This window comes from Branchiostoma belcheri, unplaced genomic scaffold, assembly GCF_001625305.1.
Source record: "Branchiostoma belcheri isolate BF01 breed outbred unplaced genomic scaffold, Haploidv18h27 scaffold153, whole genome shotgun sequence".
Lineage (NCBI taxonomy): Eukaryota > Metazoa > Chordata > Leptocardii > Amphioxiformes > Branchiostomatidae > Branchiostoma > Branchiostoma belcheri.
In genome coordinates this window covers 88,017-99,686 of record NW_017802969.1, presented here as the reverse complement: position 1 = coordinate 99,686, position 11,670 = coordinate 88,017, and the positions used below count along the sequence as shown (strand labels likewise).

Genomic DNA, 11,670 nt, shown 5'->3' with positions numbered 1-11,670 from the left:
AGGTCGATGACCTTCGTCATGTATGAGTCTGGGTTGTCAGAAATGTGCTGCTGTATATAGTCTGGCTTTTATTTTGCTGGTTCGTGAACCAAAGGATATGTGATTCTTTAGCCGTAGTACAGAAACATACGTTACACGTGTACGGAAATTTTCCGACATACATGTAGTCAGCTAGTATCCACTAGATGAAACGTATCGTATTACCTGGATGTCTAACCTTCATCGCCGTATCACAACATCCATTTGTCACTAAAACAACTTTGAAAAAGGAAAGTTTTTAATCAATCATTTTACAGATGGTTTTGATTCAGTGGGAACATATAAAAGGAATGAAATACATCACTGCATGAAATTTAAAAGTCAAAACAATAAATCAGAGCCTTGTCTTGTCTCCTCTCTTCATATTTATCTGCCCTACACGTTCCGGCATGGCAAGACATGCCATTTTGCCCATTCTCGGCATGTTGACCACTGGCAAAGGGCAACAAAATTGTTTTCTTCCAAAATCAGACAAAAATCAATACGCGCACTAATGTCATCCATAAAAATTACTTGCTGTGGCCTTACAGTAACTGTACCCATAATGATAACAGTGGACTCAGACAGTTTTAAGATCTCCAACTTTATTCTTACTCAAATCATAAAATATTCTGAAATATTCAAAATAACCGTTGCTATCATATCCTTGTCGGCTTCAGAAAGAGGCGCTATCTTACATATGCACATCAACTTGATGTAGAAACTGCAATATACATGTATATCCTTGCAATATACCTGATCGCTCGCAAAGAGAAGCACTAGAGTAGAAATCCTGAGTACACGTGGACCATTTCTGTGAACGGTTTCTCCTCTAGTCTTACATGGCTCTGTACGTGACGTTACGCAAATAACACAGCTCAGAAGAATGCTTACCACGCACGATATCAAGACCTGTTGTAGACCAACTAGAACCCTCCGGAATATACCCAAGAACAAAACACTAAAAGAAAGTAAATGTGAGGTCATGTACCATTACAAGATACAGTGTCAAGGACAGAACTCCAAGGGCCCAGTAAGGAAACATATATTGGAGAGACTGAACGATCCTTCAGGGCTACTAGTAGGTTCTTAGAACTAGCTCGACTACTTCGGAAGTCTCACAACATATACACATTGAATCGTCTGGACATTCAGTCTCATGTGTGTGTGTGTCTGTGTGTGTGTTTGTGTGTGTTTCCGCAACTTTGTGGTCATCATAACTTTAGAACGCCTTGGTGGATTGGGATGATATTTGGTATGTTGGTAAGTCTTAGGAAGACAAAAGTCAAGGTCAAATATGGGCCTCCTGGTGGATGACCTTGGTACTGCAGCCGAACTTCCGGTTTTTGTATCTTTTGTCCTGAACATGCTATGGTCTTGAATTTTTGGTTACAGATAGCTTTTCCTGTCAGAAATAAGTAGTGTGGGTTTGGTCCCCCCTACCAGCTTGTTCTGGAACTGCAGGGGACTTTCGGGCGAAATCTTTAAAAGCCAATAAGTCCAGATAGGAACAACATATTTTCATAATTTTTGGTAGGTAGGTAGCTGAGAGAGAGAGAGAGATGTTCACGATTAAATGCAAATCATGCAAATGGGGACCTAATTTGCATAATTAATGAAGAAATTCTATAATTACATTATAGTAATTTCATACATGTAATATATGTAATCTATGGCAGATAGAACGTCAACAGATATCAATTATGCAAATGATGACCTAATTTGTATAATTATTGCGAAAATATTATATGATTTCTTAATGGTGAATGATGGCAATTCTGTACCTTGTTACATGTAGGTTACTTAAATGTTAACAACACTATGCATATATTATGTTAATATAGAGGCAATTTGCACAGTTAATGAGGAAGTTTAAATGAGGATATTTAAGTGAAATATTGCCAAAGGATAGGAGTTTGACACGCAAAAAATATTGTAAGTTGAGTTTAGAACACCATAAATTAAACTACATTATATCAATTGCCACCTTATTTCCATATTCAATGAAACAAAACATTTACATAAACTCTACATATTTCATGGAGGTATGAAATCTCAGAATTCTTGTTTGATAAAGTAAGAATCTTGGACACAGAATCGGACTTTTTTGGACGTGGGATTTAAGAGGCCATCTACATCAGGTATTACAACCATCCCTCAACAGAGACGGGGGGCGCCACAGACTTTCTGCAACCTATAATCCACCACTCACGGAGTCACGTGTTATCTGCGTGACGTCATGGAAGCGGTGAATTGCTCATTCCTTCACAAAGACTGGAGTTTTACAGTCGAAAATTTGTATGAGTACAAGTTCTTGTGTCAAACTTGTTTCACAATGAGTTCTACCAACGCAGATTGTTTTAATCGTCTCATACACTCGCACAAAAATGCTACCGGGGAACCCGGCTACTGGCCTCCCTATCTTTGCTGCCCATACCCAGCCATTTAATGCACGCACAACTTCTTAAGACATAAAAAAGCTATATGGCACAACTGATCTTGACCACTGCCCCCCCCCAAAAAAAACCCTGCCTTATTACCAACTATCAACACAATCCAGTCAGGCCCTCGTTATGCTGACAACAAATATAGCGACCCCCACACACACGCACACACACGCGCGCGCGCGCGCACTTTCATATAGCGGACATTCCGTACTTCTGTACTGTACAATAACAGACTTATTCGGTCCACGAAACGTGAAAAGCCTTGTATAAGCTTCTTTTTCAGCACTTGATGCATATAGTGACGTCCGTTCTTTTGTCGTGAGAATGAGCATGTACCATGACCGAATCGCGAAACGCTAAACAATATAGAAAATTGAAAAAAAAAAGAAAATCCTTTAAATACGCAAGATTTGCTTCTTCTATTAACAACTTCATCCATGGTGAAAGCACTTTATCAATGGTGACGTCCGTTCTTTTGTTGTGATGATGAACATGGCCGAATCGGGAAATACAAAACTACATTTAAATAAGAACAGGAAAAAACATTTTCAATACGCAAGATTTGCTGCTTATCTAGAGATTATTACTACAGGTGATGCACAAAAAGGACCGTCTAGTAAATTGACCAAAGACCGTATCTAGTAATTGACTACTAGTAGGTAAGGTAAAAATAAAAGACTCCGACCAATGCCCATATTGTGAAGAAAAACAAACAATAGTACATCTATTTGCTGAATGCCACACCGCCAGGAATTTCCGGAAAGATTGGTGGAACAAAGATCATACGCTTCCCGCGGCTCTTTCCAACAATGAAATTATTTATGGTCACTTTTCCCCCCTCCAAAACAATAAAACACTGAACAGTTGTATCTTACAAGCAAAATATTACCTTTTCTGCACCGCCATTAGCAATATCAACCCCACGTTTCATGCCGTAAAACACAGACCAGAGAGAAGCTTAGCTATCGACCTTTCATTTTGATTCGCCCATCTCTGTGCTGTAAAAATGTAGTTACTTCCATGAAAAATGGAGGTATTGTTTTTGGCGTGTCTGTCTGTGTGTGTGTTTGTCTGTCTGTGTGTGTTTCCGCAACTTTGTGGTCATCATAACTTCAGAAAGCCTTGATGGATTGTGATGATATTTGGTATATTGGTAAATCTTAGGAAGACGAAGGTCTAGGTCAAATATGGGCCTCCTGGTGGATGACCTTGGTACTGCAGCAGAACTTCCGGTTTTTGTATCTTTTGTCCTGAACATGCTATGGTCTTGAATTTTTGGTTACGGATAGCTTTTCCTGTCAGAAATAAGTGGTGTGTGTTTGAACCCCCACCAGCTTGTTCTGGAACTGCAGGGGACTTTCGGGCGAAATCTTTAAAAGCCAATAAGTCCAGATAGGAACAACATATTTTCATAATTTTTGGGAGGTAGGTAGCGGAAAGAGAGAGAGAGATGTACACGATCAAATGCAAATTATGCAAATGAGAACCTAATTTGCATAATTAATGAGGAAATTCTATAATTACAGTGTTTTACACTATAGTACTTTCATACATGTAATATATATAATCTATGGCAGATAGAACGTCAACAGGTACAAATTATGCAAATGATGGCCTAATTTGCATAATTATTGCGAAATTTATGATATCTTAATGGTGAATGATTTCAATTCTGTACCTTGTGACATGTGTAGGTTACTTAAATGTTAACAACACTATGCATATATCATGTTAATATAGAGGCAATTGCATAATTAATGAGGAAGTTTAAATGAGGATGTTTAAATGAAATATTGCCAAAGGGTAGGAGTTTGACACGAAAAATATTGTAAGTTGAGTTTAGAACACCATAAATTCAACTAAATTATATCAATTGTCACCTTATTTCCATATTCAATGAAACAAAACATTTACATAAACTCTACATAAGTCTTATGACCACCAATGGCTGTACATCTATAGTCGTAAATTGTATAACTAGGTATTGTTGTAAATTCGCATTTTAAGTTTGTACTGTATCAAGTGCGATATGATGTATTGTTTATGTGATTTTGTGAATAAAGATATTAAAAAAAAATCTAGTAATTGACGCATCTAAAACTTGTTTCACCTCTGTCTACCCTGACATCTGTTCTTTTTCTCTCACTGGCACGTATAAAGCGGTATGTACATTCTGTACTTTAGCTAAAATAACAGACTTTTTCGATCCAGGATAAACGTGTAAAGCCTTATAAGCTTTTTTTAAACTAATTGATCCAAGATAACCGTTGCTATCATATTGTTGTCGGCTTCAGAAAGAGGCGCAACCTTACATATGCACATCAACTAGAGCTGGTAGAAACTGTAGTACTGCACATGTATGAGGTTCTATAGCCTTGCAACGTACATACTAGTAACAGACACCAGCTATTAGGACAGAGAGACAACCCCAGGATTCGGCCACCCAAAACAATACTTCCGTACCCTAAAGTTCTGATTAAGTATTTCATACCAAAGATGCAAATTGTTGTTAAGTCAAAGTTGCATTTGCTGTACATGTTCTAAGCTATTTTTTGATACACTAGACTTTCTCAATCATTTTTAGGAAGGTCCTAAGTCCGTCACTGACAGTGCACGTGTGCAAGCTGTTTAGGACTACGGTAGAATTCAGAAAACTGACCATTGTGGGCTGTACAAAGACGGAGACACAAGAATCAAACACAAGAGGTAACAAGTACACATACACACAGCCACATACACACGCATTAACATGCACACACACAGACGCGTATCACACACAAACACATACACATACAAACACTCATACATACATGGACATATACACATACACACACACACACACACACATACACACACATATACAAACACACATGCATACATGGACACAGACACACACACACACACACACACACACACACACACATACATGTACATGGACACAGACACACAGACACACACACACACACACACACACACACACACACACATACAAACACACATGCATACAAAATGTACATGGACACACACACACAAGCACACACACACACATACACACGCACCCACATTCATACATACCTGTAGCCCGGTTTGCCACACGTAGGGTTGCAGCATCTCAGCAGCTTGTTCTTCGTCGCCTCTTGTACCAGCTCCATCATCTCTTTAAGTGCGCAGTCGCAGTCTTCTCCAAAGAAGTTATACTCGCAGTACCTAGAGGCAAATGTGACTCATTTAGGAAGCAAGAAACAGAAGATTCCCAGAGATTTTATGACCTTCAACTTCACCCTGTGCCTGATCTTTGGACCTCCTGTCATTCTTAATCTGCTACTAGTATTTCACGCCACCCACGTGCTGTCAACCTACTTCCAAGTTTTGCCCACATTTCCTTTGACCACAGCTCAGCCACCAAAACAATACTTTCATATTAGTCATCCATTGTTAAAGGACGGGACACTTACTGCTGGGTCGTATTGCCCTGCGCGTCGGCCAGGTCAACTCTCGCTCCGAACTCGATCAGTTGCCGGACAGTGGCGACTTCTTTGAAAATAATGGCAGCCATGAGCGGCGTCCTCAGGAACGCGTCCCGGATGTCTAACGTTGCACCGTGATATACCAGCAAGTCCACTACTTCCGTATGCCCTGGGTTGGAGTTGCAATGCGAGAAATATGCATCAATAAACCAACGCTACAATAACATTACAATAAGTAAGAAATAGGTAGGTAATACTACAATGTACTTTGCAATATAAACACAAATAAAGTAAAAAAATCTACTAGGCACCACCTGATACACCGTCGTAAATCTAGTTTTTGCATGTTGTAAGATCCTCTGTGGTCTCTTGCTGGCCTGGCCGAAAAACTTCATTACAGTTCATATTACAGTTCACATTTCAGTTGTTAGCTCTACTTGTATTTTAGTTTCAGCTTCGACTAGTAAGCTTTTAGCCAACTGGCCTTTTTTAATGGACGACTTACCGTTGCCCGCCGCTCCATGAAGGGGGGCACAAGATATACCCTGGTTTCTCTTCGTTACGGACGCCCCCTTGCGGAGCAGAAGTTTCACGATGTCGGCATGCCCTTTGATGGAAGCGACTAACAGCGCCGTTTCAGTGCTCTCCTGGTCTTCCTGGGCGTGGTCAATGTCGGCACCTCCGAATTTACTTTAGTAAAACTGAATAGCACAAGAGATACATGTACCAGACATCGGGATAATCTCCAAGCAGATCTTTCGGTGGCAAGACAGTATCCATTGGCCAGAGGAAATGGATACAGGATGGCCAATGGATACAGGATGGCCAATGGATACAGGATGGCCAATGGATACAGGATGGACAATGGATACAGGATGGACAATGGATACAGGATGGACAATGGATACAGGATGGCCAATGGATACGGTCTTTTGCCACCTAACCGAAAGATCTGCTTGGAGATTAGCATCGGGAGACATAGCCACTTGAGTCTCTATTTGGCCAACTTCTACTCTTTCCAGCCGTCTCCCGAAGCCTGGAAGAGGCTATGAGTCCTCTTGGATGGGATGGTGGTGGTAAATACATAATCCTATTAAATCACGATGCTGGAAGGAACAGGCTGTTGGAAAGTTACTACAATCCCTCTAATCAAGGTATAATTTCCTTGTCCTTGCTCTAATAAAATCACAAACCCACCATGACAATTTGTACCTCTTCACATATCCTCCGCCAATGTCAGTAGCGTGGCCAGGAAAGGTGACGTCATCAGCGCGGCCAGCGACTCGCGGAAGGGAGGATCTCCTGTGGGTTTCTGATGAGGACTTTACAAGAGGATTAACAGACTGCTTTCAAGCAGACGCATTCTACTGCCAATTGGAATTAGAGAAATCTTATCTGGAGTTAAATGTTGGGCGACAGGAGTGCGTAAGTCCTTAGAAGAGTGCGGGTTTGCTCCCCTATGGCATTTTCAAACTTCACATACTACAAATACGTTCCAAATTGTCAGTTCTATTGGCCAACGGTTAAAAGACATATAGTTTCAAACGTTCCTAAAAGAAATGCACAATGACAACAAAGGTCGAGCTACCAAAAATAAGTTAAGATCGTATAGATTGTTTAAAACTACATATAATGAAGAAAAATGCCTAAGTAATGAAAATGTGAAGATCAGAAATGCCGTCACAAGACTAAGGATAAGCTGCCACAAACTACAAATTGAAACTGGAAGACATACCCGCACCCCTCTGGAACAAAGGTTATATACATGTTGTAATTTGAATAGAATAGAAGACGAATGTCAATTTGTTACAGGATGTAAATTGTATAGTAAAGAGAGAAACGATCTGTATAGGCTTGTACAAAACCTATTTTCTTACTTCATACAGTTGAGCACTGTAGAAAAATTCTTATTCCTAATGCGACTTGACAAACCTTTCATCGAAAAACTTTTCACCCATTCCAAAGAAAAGCCCTGCAACAGTCGAAAATCTGCGTCCCATATCACTCACTTCTATCCTGATAAAAACGTTTGAATCTTTTATCACAAAATGGATCCTTCTTGACATAAGCGACGTTCTTGACCCTAACCAATATGGCAGTAGAAGGGGGCGATCATCTGTTCACTACCTCACTAGTTTGGTTGACTCAATACTTCTTTGCGCCGACACCCTTAAAACTAACTGTCCTGTTAACAGATTTTAGCAAGGCATTTGATGAAATTGATCATACAGTATTAATCCATAAACTGTTAACTTGTGGTGTACGTACTTTTGTACTTGTACCATGGATAAGTGATTTTCTCAGTGAACGTACACAGTGTGTTCGGTACAGAGGTGCAACTTCTGGTTGGGAGAGAATTTCATCAGGAGTTCCTCAGGGAACCAAATTAGGGCCTGTTCTCTTTTTAGTATTTGTAAATGAGGCAATGGAATCTTTTGTGGATAGATGGAAATACGTAGATGATCTGACTTTAAAGGAAAGCAGATTATTAAGTGTACCAACCTCGATGCAAACATCGGTTAATCAACTTGAAATGTGGTCGTCAGAAAATCATATGTCACTAAATGAAGATAAGTGCAAAATAATGAACATCACTTTTAATAACGACCCTCCTCCTCCCCCCGATATCCTTCTTAATGGTAAAGTCCTTGAGCATACAGAAGTGGCATGCATACTTGGACTATGGTTGACAGCGGATATGAAATGGGATAAGCACGTAGAGGTCATTACGACAAAAGCAAGCTCACGACTCTACTGGTTAAAGAAATTAAAACGTTTCGGCCTTCCCATCAACGACCTTTGCGAAACCTATTTATTATATATACGACCAACCGTTGAATATGCTGCCCCTGTATGGAATGCCAATATAACACATCAACAATCCGATAAATTAGAACGAATACAGAAACGTGCGCTAAGAATAATTTTAGGCCCTCAATACTCATGTTATGATGAAGCCCTTTCCCATTTTGGCCTCTGTACCTTTAAAACTAGACGAGAATCGCTAAGCCTTAAATTTGCCAAATCTCTGTTGAATTCGCCGACGTTTAGAAACTGGTTGCCCCCGCTACGGAAAGATGTTCACAACAGAAATTTAAAGGGCAATAATCAGCTCTGTATTCCGATGGCAAGATCCAACAGATATAAAAACAGCCCCATTCCATACTTCACTGCACTTCTGAACAACGTCAGGTAACCTATCAGTGTGTGGTAATTTTTATTATGATTATTGTCTAATTATTTTAATTATTTTGCAATGTATAGTAGTTTCTATAGATTTTATTAAGTGTTTTATTCATTTCTTGTAACTGCCTAATATGCATAATTCAGCGACTTGTACTATGTACAAGTCGCTGCAATGTATTTTAGTGTATTGCTTTCAATTGAAACAATAAACCAATTATAAAAACATATCTGTTCCTTTATCTCCACTATAACTGAAAAGCGAGAAGTTGAATTTATGTAATGATAGCTAAGTTTAGTTTGTATATATCTTTTCATCATATCTTGTTTTGACCTGTACTTAGACCAGTGTGGCAAAAATGTGCAATAAAGGCCGTCATTCATTCATAAACCTATAGACAAACAAGAGTTCCACGATTTCATACCTTCGCCAAACGATGTTAACCCTGGTGGTTGACGAATTATACAATTTTAATCATTGATTTCGCAAATAAGAGCCATATTCTAAATTATTTGGTAACGTTGTTTCTCATTCATCATCATCATTATAATGCACATATACACATATTTTATTCATCTTTATTAAATGCGATTTGTGAAAGCATTGACAACACATAATTAAAAACACGTGGCCAAATACTTTGGTGCAATATTTTATTGACTTCCTACCATCGGTTTACATTTCACAAGCAAGTCTTCTGCAGTCATGGCAGTGCGTCTGTGGAACGGTTTCACAAATTTTAGGTTTCATTTTTCACGCCTCGCCGCCAGGGGGCGCAGCTGACACGTCAGACAGAAACGCGCCATGCACCAATTTCACACTTCCCATAATGCCCAGCAAAGATCACGGATATGACGTAAGACCACCCCCTCCCCCTTCCTCGATGTACTATTTCCAACAAGTTCTATCGACAAACTGGTCAACTATTGTTTTGAATTATTCCTCTAGTATAAAGCGCATGCCATAATTGCATTTTTGTTGGAATTACAGAAAATTATGTACCTTCTATTGTTCCACCTTCCACCGAAGACTCTCCTACTCACACGTATAATGCGACCGTGCGGTGGAAGGTGGAACAATAGAAGGTACATAATTTTCTGTAATTCCAACAAAAATGCAATTATGGCATGCGCTTTATACTAGATATATAATTCAAAACAATAGTTGACCAGTTTGCCGATAGAACTTGTTGGAAACATCTGTGGAAATCACCTTTTACATTATCAGTTGTTGAGACACATTCTTGAAGCCTGATTTAGTAATACTAATATACTGGGTCTCTGCGAATTTATGTCAACTCATTTAGAAAGTAAACAAAAGGATATGAGGACTTGTATAGCCAAAAGCAAGTGACAAACAGACCGGCACTTTTTGGTAAATTTTGCACTGAGAGGCAAGAATGATTGATTTCTGTAGGTCTGTTTATGTTTGATGCATAATATTCATAATAATGATAATAATAGCATTGGCTCAATTACTATACATGTGTTACATTGCTCCTGCCCCTCCTAAGGTTGTTTCTGGAAAAGCCCTTTCACCGCACAGCAGCCTTGTTTTTTACAAAAGTGAATTTTGCGTGATTTTTTTTACAATTTCAAACGTTGATCATTTTTATAAGCATCGCGGTGCATATTTCTGATCGAAAGCTGTAGAAACAGATCAAGTTTACTTAGTTCATATTAAAGTTGTTTTTCCTGATGTGGAATTCACAATTCTAATGTGCTTAACATTACAAACCCTGGGTGCCAGCCAAGTTTACGGGCCGCTAAACCGTTTCCTTCGGCAGCCAGAAGCCCTTCGCCCGCAGACCTGAATTACCGCTGCGGTGGAATTGAGCCCGTGGGGAGGTTTCGGCCCTACAACGTTTGTAGAGCCAGCCAAACTCCCCCCGGGCTAGACTCCCCCGTAGCGGTAATTTACACCAGCGGGCGAAAGGCTCTTGCGGCACGAAAAACGAGTTTGACTTCCAGGGTAAACATTACAATACTGAGACCTACCTTGAAAAAACGTTTTGTTGTTTCAGTCTACGTCAATTTCTGTATCAAATACCAATCACTGCTGGCGGCAATTTTCCTGGGTGCAAGATTCAGAAGCATTAAATTTAGCACAATTACTTTTTTAAAAAAGGGGCAGACAGAGAAAGAGGGAGAGAGAGAGAGAGAGAGAGAGAGAGTGTGTGTGTGTGTGTCTGTGTGTGTGTGTGTGTCTGTGTGTGTGTGTACATGTGTGTGTGCATAAATGTGTGTGTCTGTGTGTGTCTTGCATGTGTTTGTGTCTGTTGTAAGACTTTGTGTTTCTGAGTTGTCTGTGTTTGTTTTTGTGTGTATGTGCCAATTTGTGTTTGTGTGTTTGTGTATATGTGTATGTACATGTGTGTGCATGAATGTGTGTGTCTGTGTTTGTGCCTGTGTGTATGTGCCAATTTGTGTGTGTGTGTATATGTGTATGTACATGTGTGTGCATGGATGTGCGTGTCTGTGTTTGTGCCTGTGTGTATGTGCTAGTTTGTGTGTGTGTTTGTGTGTATGTGTATATACATGTGTGTGTGTGTGTG

The 11,670-nt window shown here is 39.7% G+C and overlaps 1 protein-coding gene and 1 pseudogene across 1 annotated transcript in view; both read right to left on the bottom strand.

The window, feature by feature from the left end:
* Nucleotides 1-9,823, bottom strand: part of LOC109465573 (serine/threonine-protein phosphatase 6 regulatory ankyrin repeat subunit B-like) — a 14,234-nt gene extending 4,411 nt beyond the window's left edge. The window contains exons 1-5 of the mRNA XM_019762930.1: nt 9,785-9,823; nt 6,438-6,588; nt 5,921-6,101; nt 5,541-5,672; nt 5,125-5,133 (exon numbers count right to left, since the gene is read on the bottom strand). Coding sequence (XP_019618489.1) covers nt 5,125-5,133; nt 5,541-5,672; nt 5,921-6,101; nt 6,438-6,588; nt 9,785-9,823 — 512 coding nt within the window. The remainder of the gene's footprint in view (nt 1-5,124; nt 5,134-5,540; nt 5,673-5,920; nt 6,102-6,437; nt 6,589-9,784) is intronic.
* A 1,334-nt stretch (nt 9,824-11,157) lies between these two features.
* The window catches only part of LOC109465572, a 3,907-nt pseudogene continuing 3,394 nt past the window's right edge, over nt 11,158-11,670 (bottom strand).